The sequence below is a fragment of the Wyeomyia smithii genome, chromosome 2, assembly GCF_029784165.1.
Source record: "Wyeomyia smithii strain HCP4-BCI-WySm-NY-G18 chromosome 2, ASM2978416v1, whole genome shotgun sequence".
Classification (NCBI taxonomy): domain Eukaryota; kingdom Metazoa; phylum Arthropoda; class Insecta; order Diptera; family Culicidae; genus Wyeomyia; species Wyeomyia smithii.
This window is the reverse complement of record NC_073695.1, coordinates 97,595,177-97,608,452: the sequence shown is the minus strand read 5'-3', so window position 1 is coordinate 97,608,452 and position 13,276 is coordinate 97,595,177. Positions and strand designations below refer to the sequence as shown.

General features: G+C 38.9%; 2 protein-coding genes across 4 annotated transcripts in view; one reads left to right on the top strand and one right to left on the bottom strand.

Annotated features, from left to right (window-relative positions):
* The window catches only part of LOC129723962 (protein alan shepard), a 425,406-nt gene that overhangs the window by 308,469 nt on the left and 103,661 nt on the right, over positions 1 to 13,276 (bottom strand). The window lies entirely within an intron of this gene.
* Positions 5,378 to 12,610, top strand: LOC129723961 (uncharacterized). The gene is made up of 2 exons (XM_055678475.1): positions 5,378 to 5,909; positions 10,683 to 12,610. Exon 2 carries the CDS (start codon positions 10,694 to 10,696, stop codon positions 12,392 to 12,394), a length of 1,701 nt encoding a protein of 566 aa, XP_055534450.1. The 5' UTR covers positions 5,378 to 5,909; positions 10,683 to 10,693; the 3' UTR covers positions 12,395 to 12,610.

Below are 13,276 nucleotides of genomic sequence, written 5' to 3'. Positions count from 1 at the left end.
TGTTTTACGTACACGTGCGAAGCAAACCAACGGAGACGGTTTAACGTGATTAGGTCTCCCCAGCGTGAAGGTAAAAAAATTTCAAAAGCTAGACGTCAATCGTTCGAACAACTTCTCCAGGTGCGAACGGTATTCACAACCAAATAAGTGAATTAGTTTTGCACAATAGAGTCGGTTCTGGATGGTGATTCAATTCATCTAGAAGCTACTCTGATGATGTTAGATTTTGCTTTGCTGAGGTTGATCATTTTTACCTTAACTGTTTGTTCACATAGAACCTTTAACACTATCTGAAAATCTAAATTACTTTCAGTCTTGTTTTTAGAAGTGGGCCGCTATGCTGGTTTGATAAGCCAATTGTCATTTTTCGAGCTCGTATTACCTGATGATTTACGACACGAAGAAGGAAGTTGAGGTTGAAAGTAATGAGAAGAATTAGGACTAATCCACTAATCTTCATCTTAATGTGACATCTTAACACTTTTTTGTGAATCAATGCCGGATTCTAATTGGCATATGCTTTAGAATGTCTTTCAAATGAAAAATCGATTTTTTTATAGGAGACTGTACCTCTGCGATTATTTAAAGCATTGTGATGAATCGATTTATTTTCTAAGCGCTATTTGTATTTCTTGTATAATTATTGAAACTGGACAAAGTTCAGTTGGCCGATGATGTCAGATGGCAGCATCCGTAGAAAAATGGGTTAATGAGATTTTTCTGCATTTACAGCGCATTTTTGGAACTATAGATCGTTTTTCGCTGCATGGGTAAGGATTTAAATTACATGAATCTCTCAGCAAGCTTAAACAAACCGCAACCAATGAATCATGTGTATGTAGAACGTGAAACACTCACTTTTACATTTACACAAATTAAACCGATAAACCAGTCGAACAATGTAACAGCGCAGCACATCGTTGCAAGCCATGTTGGTATACACCATGCACAGTTACAGCTAGCGTAGCGAAAGGGACATCTTGCCGCTTTTGTTGTTGCGCCGGATTTCGATTGCACAAAAAAGATAACAAAACTGCACAGATTCTCCACCAATTGCTAACGTCATAATCATTATCAGAGTCAGCGCAAGTTCCATACCACACAACTGCCGGTCGCGAAGTATGGAAGCCAGCGTAATCATCATCGTCATTATTACTGCTGTTGCGCTCTGGCAGTACCTAGCAAACCGCTTACCGGATGCAATAGTTTGGGGGATGCCAGCAGTACCGCGAAAGCCTCAGGGGAAAATTAGAATTGCTCAGCATTTCAACGATTTGCACCGGAATGCGGCGTTTGATAAGCGAAAATAGAACATTTCGATAAGGTTCAGGTTTGGAATAATACAGAGTTCGCTATTACTGAAAGCGGCGAAGATTTTTGCTTCGTGGGAAGATTGAGAGCGGCAGCTTTCCTCGAACGCCAGTAGTAACATCAGCTGCCGTCCTTGAAGTAGCGCATTCCGTACATTCTGCGAAACGTGCTCGCAATATCAACCTCCCTCGAACCTCTCGCGCAAACCCACACAAATAAAACGAAGTGTATCAACCCAGCAGAACCTCTTCGCACAACTACCGTGTCGCTCGCTGGTCATCCGCGGTACATTTCACCGAATTGACCAGCGGCGATGATGATGCAGTATGAAACCAGAAAAATCATTAATGGGACAACACTTGAGTCGGATCGGTCGTTTCGGTGGCGATTCCGGGAGCGACCATTACAGCATTTTTCGAATGCCTGCAGAACTTTTCACCGTTGCATTGCGGTGGCGTTATATGGCTTGACGATAACGGTTTGTGGCACAAAACGTAACCCTTTACAAACCTACAGGCAGAAGTACTATACTGGGGATTCTAAGATGTGTCGGTTTTCCATTTGGAGGCCATTTACTAAGAGGGTAACATTCATTGCGGTTAATTGCATCAGTTGGGAACAATGGACAAAAGTGGAGATGACAATTGGTACATGATAAGTAGAAGGTAAAGTCAAATAAAATTAAAAAGGGCACAAGGGCTATTTTTGGTGACAAGACTTCAAAACCATACAAAAGCTTAGGCTTTTTTAAATAGAAATTTGAATTGAAGAACGACAGTTTTTTGGTGAAAAATTACGCGTACCGCAAACCGGAGTGATTGTGATCACTTTGCATCATTTTGGATTTTTCGGAAAGAGCCCTCGTATGACTTGGGAATTGTCGACATCTCCACTGATTGTCCATTCGCCAATTACTCTTACTGTCCTTTGGATCGTATTAAAAGATTTCAAGTGACAATTTTTGAAAACTTGTAGTAAAATTTCATTTCAATTTTGAACAGTTGAGACATATTATTTGGCTTTTGAGTTGTAAATAGGGTATTAGTTCCATTGTTCATCTCATGAAGCCGATATTCACGAAGAATGCACGGATGATTAAACAGCAAATTTTCACGAAATCATTGTATTTGTTCATTAAAATACGCTTACATGCTCTTATGGAGTCGGCCAGCATTAGAAATTTAGTAAACTTAGCTAGATTTATTCTGAGTTTTGTAAAAAAAAACATTTTTCACAACGCTTCCATATTCATCTCAAAATTTGAATCACTGCTCAATTATTCATCTCACGACGCGTCCATATTCATCACACTGTTAATCATGAATGATTGACACTTTTATGAATGAACGTAGTCGCAAACCGTCGTAGTAGGTTATTTCTATGTATCCGCTGTAGTTGTTTACGTACAAAATTGGTGACCTAGGTAACCACTGCAGTGCTGTCGATTTATGTCAATTATGTCGGAATAATTCAATATTCTCAGTATGATTTTTTAGTATTAAGATGAAATTTGAATTGAAGAACGACAGTTTTTTGGTGAAAAATTACGCGTACCGCAAACCGGAGTGATTGTGATCACTTCGCATCATTTTGGATTTTTCGGAAAGAGCCCTCGTATGACTTGGGAATTGTCGACATCTCCACTGATTGTCCATTCGCCAATTACTCTTACTGTTCTTTGGATCGTATTAAAAGATTTCAAGTGACAATTTTTGAAAACTTGTAGTAAAATTTCATTTCAATTTTGAACAGTTGAGACATATTATTTGGCTTTTGAGTTGTAAATAGGGTATTAGTTCCATTGTTCATCTCATGAAGCCGATATTCACGAAGAATGCACGGATGATTAAACAGCAAATTTTCACGAAATCATTGTATTTGTTCATTAAAATACGCTTACATGCTCTTATGGAGTCGGCCAGCATTGGAAATTTAGTAAACTTAGCTAGATTTATTCTGAGTTTTGTAAAAAAAAACATTTTTCACAACGCTTCCATATTCATCTCAAAATTTGAATCACTGCTCAATTATTCATCTCACGACGCGTCCATATTCATCACACTGTTAATCATGAATGATTGACACTTTTATGAATGAACGTAGTCGCAAACCGTCGTAGTAGGTTATTTCTATGTATCCGCTGTAGTTGTTTACGTACAAAATTGGTGACCTAGGTAACCACTGCAGTGCTGTCGATTTATGTCAATTATGTCGGAATAATTCAATATTCTCAGTATGATTTTTTAGTATTAAGATGAAATTTGAATTGAAGAACGACAGTTTTTTGGTGAAAAATTACGCGTACCGCAAACCGGAGTGATTGTGATCACTTCGCATCATTTTGGATTTTTCGGAAAGAGCCCTCGTATGACTTGGGAATTGTCGACATCTCCACTGATTGTCCATTCGCCAATTACTCTTACTGTTCTTTGGATCGTATTAAAAGATTTCAAGTGACAATTTTTGAAAACTTGTAGTAAAATTTCATTTCAATTTTGAACAGTTGAGACATATTATTTGGCTTTTGAGTTGTAAATAGGGTATTAGTTCCATTGTTCATCTCATGAAGCCGATATTCACGAAGAATGCACGGATGATTAAACAGCAAATTTTCACGAAATCATTGTATTTGTTCATTAAAATACGCTTACATGCTCTTATGGAGTCGGCCAGCATTGGAAATTTAGTAAACTTAGCTAGATTTATTCTGAGTTTTGTAAAAAAAAAAACATTTTTCACAACGCTTTCATATTCATCTCAAAATTTGAATCACTGCTCAATTATTCATCTCACGACGCGTCCATATTCATCACACTGTTAATCATGAATGATTGACACTTTTATGAATGAACGTAGCCGCAAACCGTCGTAGTAGGTTATTTCTATGTATCCGCTGTAGTTGTTTACGTACAAAATTGGTGACCTAGGTAACCACTGCAGTGCTGTCGATTTATGTCAATTATGTCGGAATAATTCAATATTCTCAGTATGATTTTTTAGTATTAAGATGAAACCTCATTGAATCCAAAAATGGCCGACTTCGAGTCACCACTTCGAATTATCGAAAGCACAAGACTCGGAAATAGTTAATGCGTTCCCTGTGAAAATGCTGTTTTATATTTGCTGTGGTGAAGCAAACATAAAATAGAATTTCATAGGGAACGCAATGAGTATTTCCGAGCCTTGTGCTTTTGAAAATTCGAAGTCGGCCTTTTTTGGATTCAATGAGGTTTCACCTTAAGAGAGACTGATTTTTCAACTTTTGATTATCTTCAACGCAGTGAAAACAGATGAAAATACATGCAGTTGAAATTTGGGATTTGTGAAAATTCATCTAATAGATTTCTGATAATTAAAGCTAGTTTTTGAAAATTTGAGGTGAATATTTTGAAGATTAAAGTATTCTTAGTGTAGTGAGTAATTTTGTTTAGTGATTAAAATCAAAAGTGGTCCGCTAATGATGAAAAAAAACTTTGGTTGGCTGCTGAACGAGTACTGTTGTAACCGAATAGAGCAATGCGCGGATTTTCTTTTCTGAGGTAGGTGAATTAAATAAATAAATTTGCGAGTGCAGATGCCCGACTAGAATATTAAATTTAGAGCTTTTGAGTAAGTATTTGAGGAATCTACTTTATGAGAAATCTAAAGTGAATTAAGAAGAACCCATTCCATGGATTAGTAGATTGGTTAAGTAAGAAAATATGCGTTTTTTGTCTAGTTTTCAATTGTGTTTTTATGTTGTATAAGATAAATATACGGGCTGAGAAAAATAACGGAACAGCTTCCCTAGTACACAAAAAAACTTGGTCGCATAAGAATCTTGCTTCAACAGCCTGTGCAACATCATATTTGAAAAAAAAGAAGCTCACGTCTGAACAATTTCTTATTTAGCATAGAATTTATCGTAATAGAATTTATCGTATAATTTTTTCAAAATATAAAAAAATTAACCGATAAACCTTGGAATAACAGCAAGCATATATATATATATATATATATATATATATATATATATATATATATATATATATATATATATATATATATATATATATATATAAGTTACAGACGAATCCTCCCAGATCAGCAGATTGCAAGAACTGGAACGCGAAGTCCACCGACTCGAGGAACCACTCGCCACATTATTTCATTCGAAGTGAGCGAGTCGGATTTCTACAGACGCTGACTGGAACGATTCCCACGGGCGTTGGCAGCGCATGCAACGGCATCGACGACGACAACGACGCGGGCTGCAGTTTGCTTGGTCAGCGGTGCAGTTGCTTTTCTAGCTTTGTAACCAGGGCATAAAAATAATAAAGTTAGTTCTAATTGAGACACGATAGAGGATAGTTAACTTTAGGTTTTCATCAATCATTTTTTAAAAAGCCCTTCAGGCTAGAAAGAATTGTAACTGGCGCAGTCGTAAGTAGGATTCAAGTAAATCCTTAGTCCGCGAGTGCAAGTGTCCGTGATAAAACTTAATCGAAGGAATATCGACAAAGTGGAATCACACCTCGAGGTGATATCGAGGATTCGAGGCTCTTCCCGAAGGACGGGGTATACTTGAGAATTCTGTTCAATAAAATAAAAACAAAACCGTGAGTAATTTTAATCTTTTTTTTCTATTTTAGTTGCAATACTTTTTTTTGCTTGTTTAACTAAGTGCAGTAAAAGTGTTTTATGATAACCAGAAGAATGAGTGATGAAATGCAAGCGCGTTTAGATACTCTAACCGCCCAGTTAGAGGCACAACGGCTACAAATAGCCTCTTTGATAGAAAATGCGCGGACAAATACCGCAAACCAAGCGATCGCAAGCACGTCTTCGATCATGGAGATGCCGAAATTTGACATTTCACGCATCCCTGACGCGATTAGGATGGTTCCAGAATATAATGGAAGTCCTAATTCTCTGGCCTGTTGGCTCGAATCCGTAGAGCAAAAGCTACAAATTTCAAAAAATCTAGTGAGTGAAACAGATCTGCCGCTAGTGATGCCCCTTTGGGTTGGCATTATTCGGGATAAAATCCACGGAAATGCAAACGAAGCACTCACTATGAGTCAATGTAGGCTCGAGTGGGAGGCAATAAAGTGTACATTGAAAGACCATTTCGGCGACAAGCGCGACTTGTCTGCCATAGTAACCAGTATTTCATACTTACGCCAAGGTAACAAAAATGTTACCGATTTTCATTATGAATGCAAAGGAATTTTGGCAAGCATCAATGCCAAAATTCAACTTGACGATCGACTCAAGCAGTGTTCTAACGTTATCCTGGAATCGTACGAAAGTATGATTATCGACGCATTCATTGACGGACTGCATGACAGCCTTTCATCTTTAGTGCGAGTGGGTCTACCGAAAACATTGCATTCAGCATACCAGAGCGCCTTGTCTTTAGAAAGTGCACAACGGAGAAAACGAGAGCGAAGATCCATGAATGTTGGCTTCGAGCAAACAAAATTTTTGCCCAAATTTTCTGCGAGACCGCAGGACGTTCAAAAATGGCCTGCTCAACAAGGATTTAACACAAAATCCAATCCCATTCCTAACCCCAATCCAAATCCTAATATAAATTCCCAGAACAGAAACGTTGTTCAAAATCGACCAGATTGGAACTCGAATCAATTTCGACAGTACCCCCCGCGTCTCGCTATCAAACCGGACCCATCCGGTCAACTTAGAACGAACAACTATCGTCCGACGCAAGTAAATTCGCACGAGGAGTGTGTTGAACCCCTAACCGAAAATAAACAGACCGAGGACAATGATAATGGCTGTCCATATGCAGATGAAGATGACGATGTAAATTTTATGCCCGATTCCGAACAACAAGCAAGGGAATGACCTTTCTTCCATATTTAGAGATCAATAGAAGAACCGGGCCCCCTCTAAAAATTTTAATAGATACAGGAGCTAATCGAAATTACATTTCTCCAAAAATAGTTCCAACAAAATCCGTAGCTTCAGGATCACTTCATAGAGTGAAAAACATCAATGGATCCTATATAATTAACCAACACACCTTTTTTAACCCATTCGCAAAACACATAACTAGTATTTCCAATCAGAAATTTCATCTTTTTGAGTTTCATAACTTTTTCGATGGTCTGATTGGATTTCAGACACTTCACGAGTTGGGAGCCCTGTTCGACACCTCAACAGTCGAATTGATTATTAAAGACACCGTCATACCTTTGAAGAAAAAGTATCCCGATTTGATTGAGTTGAACTTTCATGAATTAATGTCCACAATTCACGAGGTCCCGGTTTCGGTCGCCTCCGGAGATTTCTTCCTGGAAGACGACCTACAAGTTGCCGCTGACGTATACGTGCCCTCCGGAGTGTACAGTATTCAAGAGAGTAAAGCAAGATTAGTTTTTGTTTGCACACAGGAATGTTCAACAAACAAGAAAATTGATTATGGGCAAATCGTTTCTGAAATTAATAATTTTGAAGTGAAGGATTTTCCATCACAAATTAAAGCATGTAGGCGAAATATTGAAAACGAAGTGCGTACAGATCATTTGAACGACGAAGAGAGATCGAAGCTTCTCAGCTTGCTTACAAGAAACCCAACAGTGTTCTACAGAGAGGGTGACGACCTATCGTTTACTAACGTGATTAAACATCGTATAAACACCAGCGACGAGCTGCCCGTTTATACAAAAAATTACAGGTACCCCTTCGTCCATAAGGAAGAGGTACAGAAACAAATTTCTAAAATGCTCAGCCAAGGCATCATACAGCCAAGTACATCGCCATGGGGGTCACCCATATGGATAGTACCAAAAAAGGCCGATGCATCTGGTAAGCAAAAATGGCGCCTAGTAGTCGACTATAGAAAACTAAATGCGAAGACTATAGATGACAAATATCCGCTGCCCAATATCACCGAGATACTGGACAAGCTAGGCAGGTGCCAATACTTTAGCACACTTGATCTGGCCTCTGGTTTTCACCAGATCGAGGTCGACGCTAGAGATGTACAGAAAACAGCGTTTCAAGTTGACCACGGCTTATACGAATATTTACGAATGCCGTTTGGTCTGAAAAATGCTCCGGGTACGTTTCAACGGGTTATGGACCATGTACTCAGAGAATTCATTGGAAAATGTTGTCTCATTTACATGGACGACATAATTGTTTTTTCAGCTTCCTTGCAAGAGCATCTCGAGAACTTAGAAAAAATACTGAGAGCACTTGAAAAAGTAAATTTAAAGCTTCAGCTCGACAAGTGTGAGTTTCTTAAAAAAGAAGTAGCTTTCTTAGGGCATATCGTTACGGATCAGGGCGTTAAACCGAACCCTGCTAAGATTGATGCAATCAAAAGTTGGCCACTACCGAAAAACCAAAAGGAGCTGAAAGGATTCCTTGGAATTTTGGGCTATTATAGACGATTCATTCGCGACTTTGCAAAAATTTCCAAACACTAACTGCGCAGCTGCGAAAAGGGGAAACGATTGAACATACACCTTTATTCGTGAAAACCTTTGAAAAGTGTAAAGAATTGCTTACGCAAAGTGACGTATTGCAGTATCCCGATTTCGAACGTCCATTTATTTTGACAACCGATGCTAGTAACTTTGCGTTGGGAGCCGTGCTGTCGCAGGGTTGTATAGGAAGAGACAGACCGGTCGCGTTCGCGTCTCGGACGCTTACGAAGACGGAAGAAAATTATTCCGCTATAGAAAAGGAGCTTTTGGCTATAGTATGGGCAACTCAGTACTTCCGACCATATCTTTTCGGGAGGAAATTCACCCTCTATACTGACCACCAACCTCTTACTTACGCACTTAATCTGAAGACACCTAATACCAGATTAGTGAAGTGGAGGCTGAGACTCCTGGAATATGACTTCCAAATAACTCATCGACCAGGGAAACAAAATGTGGTAGCAGACGCTCTATCCAGAATTCCCGAAGAGGTAAATGCCAATGAAGATGAATCAACAGATAGCAATTCCGTGCACTCCGCAGACTCTGACTCATCAAATCTAATTGAGTTCACTGAGCTGCCCGTTAACTTCTTTCATAATCAAGTTATATTAAAAATTGGCGATCATTACACTGAAGATTACAGTGAAGTGTTTCCACAGATGCACCGGCGAACTATTACAAATTTCGCGTTCGGGGTGCCAATTTTAATTAGAATATTTCGTGAATACATGGATCCACGAAAGGTAAATTGTATTCATTGCCCTGAACAGTTGTTCGGAACCCTTCAACTAGTGTATCGAAATTATTTCAGTAGATGCAAGACGTTCAAAGTAAAAATTTCACAAAGACTATTAACCGATTTAACCACAGATACCGAACAAGATCAAGTTATAGAAGAAACGCATGAAACCGCACACCGGGGTATTCGAGAAAATAGAGAAGAAATACTACGAAGGTGGTATTTCCCAAAAATGAAGAGAAAAATCCGCACGTACATTGTTTTGTGCCCTACGTGTAACAAAATGAAGTACGAGCGTAGACCATACAAAATCAAACATGGGGAAACTCCTATACCAGAGAAACCCTTGGACATTATCCATGTTGACATATTGATTTCGCGACCATACACCTTCCTATCAGTCGTCGATAAATTGACACGCTTTGGAACTTTGATTTCCATGAAGTCAAGAACCACACCGGATATACGAAGGGCCATATTAAAATATATCTCGCTATATGGCACACCGAAGCTAATGGTTTCTGATAACGAACCGGGAATACGGTCTATCGAAATGAGAGGCATGCTCGCCGACCTCAATGTCCAACAATATTTTACACCGGTTGATAGAAGTGAAACTAACGGGATTGTAGAGCGATTTCATTCGACCATTAATGAAATCTACAAATGCAATAGGCATAAGTTTCCCAATGTTTCAATCAAGGAGATGTTTTTGATTTGCTGTACCTTATACAACAACAGCGTACACTCCTCTCTGAAAATCAAACCTCGAGAAGCTTTCTATGGGATTAAAGATGGTGAAGAGAGACCCCTCGACCCTCAAAGAATGCTGGAAGCCCGCAACAAAGTATACGATGAAGTAATTCATCAAATCAGGCAATCCCAAGAGAAACAGAACGACCAGCGAAACCCTTCAAGAGAGGATCCACCCGCGTTGGAGCCCGGCCAAATTGTTTATAATAAACGGCAGGGGATAAAAAACAAACAACAGAGTTTCTTCAACCCCGTAACAGTAGCCAATGACGGCCACCAGACATTCACGGACTCTAACAACCGGAAATTGCATAAGAGTAAAATAAAAAGGGTCCGTACATAAAAAAAAAACCCAGTAATTAGTTTTATGTAATACTAGCATTAAATTTTTTATTCATCTTATTTACGATTTCAATCATATTAACACAGTCTCATTTTAGGATTAGTACCAATGGATTTTCGACTGGCCATGGCAGTGTGGGTTCTCGCTTTCCTTAATCCATCCCATTCCAGCTCCTCCATTCAAATAACCGACCTCCAACATAATCCCGGATTATTGGCACTAGATATGGGTAAGTCTTTCGTGAGGATTGGGAAACATCGCTTATATCACGTTGTTGACCTTAAGCAGTGCGAACCAATTTTCGCCAGACTAGACGTCGCCATACACGGACTGAAAAGCTTTGGAAACCTCTCAGACTTGACAGCAATGTTGGAATCAAAGTTTAGCAATACTCGCAAGATGTTTCAAAATTTAATGCCAAGGCAAAGAAACAAGAGAGGGTTGCTCAACTTTGTAGGATCAGCCATAAAGCAGATAACCGGAAATCTCGATAATGACGATCTAATAGAAATATCAAAAACTCTCAAAGCTCTAGAAATCGATGACAAAATTTTAATTAACGAAAATAACGAGCAAGCTAGGATTAACACCCAACTTCAGGACAGGTTAAACAAGTTTATAGAACAGTTTGAATTTGATCACAACCTTATCAGGAAAAATCTTATAGCAGCTAAGTCAAATTCAGGAATCGACAAAACAATCAAACTACTGAGAGAAATATTGAAAATTAATATCCAGCTAGATAATTTAGAATCTCACCTGAAGCTTATTTTCGAATCAATCCAACTAGCTAAACTAAATACCATACCAAGAGACATCCTTTCCCCCGACGAGTTGAGCATAATATTAGATCATTTTACCAACCATAAAATTATCATAGATAGCATTGATCAGGTTTATCAATTCCTTAATCTCAGCGCATTTTATAATCACACAAAAATTGTTTTCATAGTAGAAATTCCCTTACTAGATGAACTTGCTTATAGAACGCTGCTATTAGAGCCATTAATAGTCAAAAATAAAACACTTAAGCTACCCGCTCACACAGCAATCACCAATGACCAACAATTCTACTTCATCATCGAGGAGTGCCAACGAGTCGGCCATAACCAAATCTGCCACCCAGAAAATTTGAACAATTTCACTTTAGATGGTTGCTTTCCATACTTGCTAAAAGGAATCCCTGCGAACTGCTCGTTCAAGGAAGTAAGTCTACCCTCAGAAATCAAGTCTATAACCGATAATCACTTGATTGCAAAACAAATAAACAGTCAAGAGATAGCAACCACTTGCGGGATGCGGAATCGAACCCTCTCGGGAACATTCCTAATCGAATACCACAATTGTACCATAATTATAAATGGGTTGGAATTTACCAACAAAGAATGGTACAAGGTAGAGCCATTATTGGTCGTTCCCATGGATGGTTTAGAAATCCAAACTATTGATATAGAGCCTCAAATAAGTTTTGAAAAACTTCATTTCATTAACAGGCATCATTTGGAGACATTAAATTCTAAAACCAACGTAACCGCCTTTACTTCCATATCTTTGTCGAGCATAAGCCTGATAATCGCAACAATCGCTATATTTTTCTTAATAAGCAGGAAATTTAGCAACCACTGGAACCATCACAACAAGAAGCCCTCATCCGGTCACAGAGTTGAATTCACTGCAAACGAGGACGTTTCGATCTTCAAGGAGGGGCAAGTTACAGACGAATCCTCCCAGATCAGCAGATTGCAAGAACTGGAACGCGAAGTCCACCGACTCGAGGAACCACTCGCCACATTATTTCATTCGAAGTGAGCGAGTCGGATTTCTACAGACGCTGACTGGAACGATTCCCACGGGCGTTGGCAGCGCATGCAACGGCATCGACGACGACAACGACGCGGGCTGCAGTTTGCTTGGTCAGCGGTGCAGTTGCTTTTCTAGCTTTGTAACCAGGGCATAAAAATAATAAAGTTAGTTCTAATTGAGACACGATAGAGGATAGTTAACTTTAGGTTTTCATCAATCATTTTTTAAAAAGCCCTTCAGGCTAGAAAGAATTGTAACTTATATATATATATATATATATATATATATATATATATATATATATATATATATATATATATATATATATATATATATATATATATATACAGTGGCGTAGCGTGACCGGGTGACACCCGGGGTGGAAAATTTGGGTGTCACCCCTTTCTCCCTGGGTGTCACCCCCACCAGGTTGCAGTGAAATCTTGCTATCAACAATTGTGAGGTTTAGCACCTTCGTCTTCAATTAATTAATCAATGCAATAACATTATCCATTTTTGAAAAATTGTTTGAGATTATACTTTTAGTAGGAGCGAATTTATATAATTTTCGAGAGTTTCACCGCGTCCTCCTATTATTTTCACGGATGTCACCTTTTTGGCTCTCCCAGCTGATCTCGAGGTACGATGCTGGTCTAACAAGCCAGTTGTCGTAGGTTCGAGTGTCGACTCGGGAGAAACTGTTAGTGTCAGTAGGATGTCCTGTACCCTTAACAGTTGGCTGCGAAGTCTGTGTGTAATAAACAGAAGGTCGAGTTCCGAATAGAAATGTACCACCAAGGCCAATTTTCCTCCCACGCTGCGTCCTATTTTTTTAAACTTTCTACTAATAATTTCGCTGGAATAGTGTTCATTTAATGATATGACATC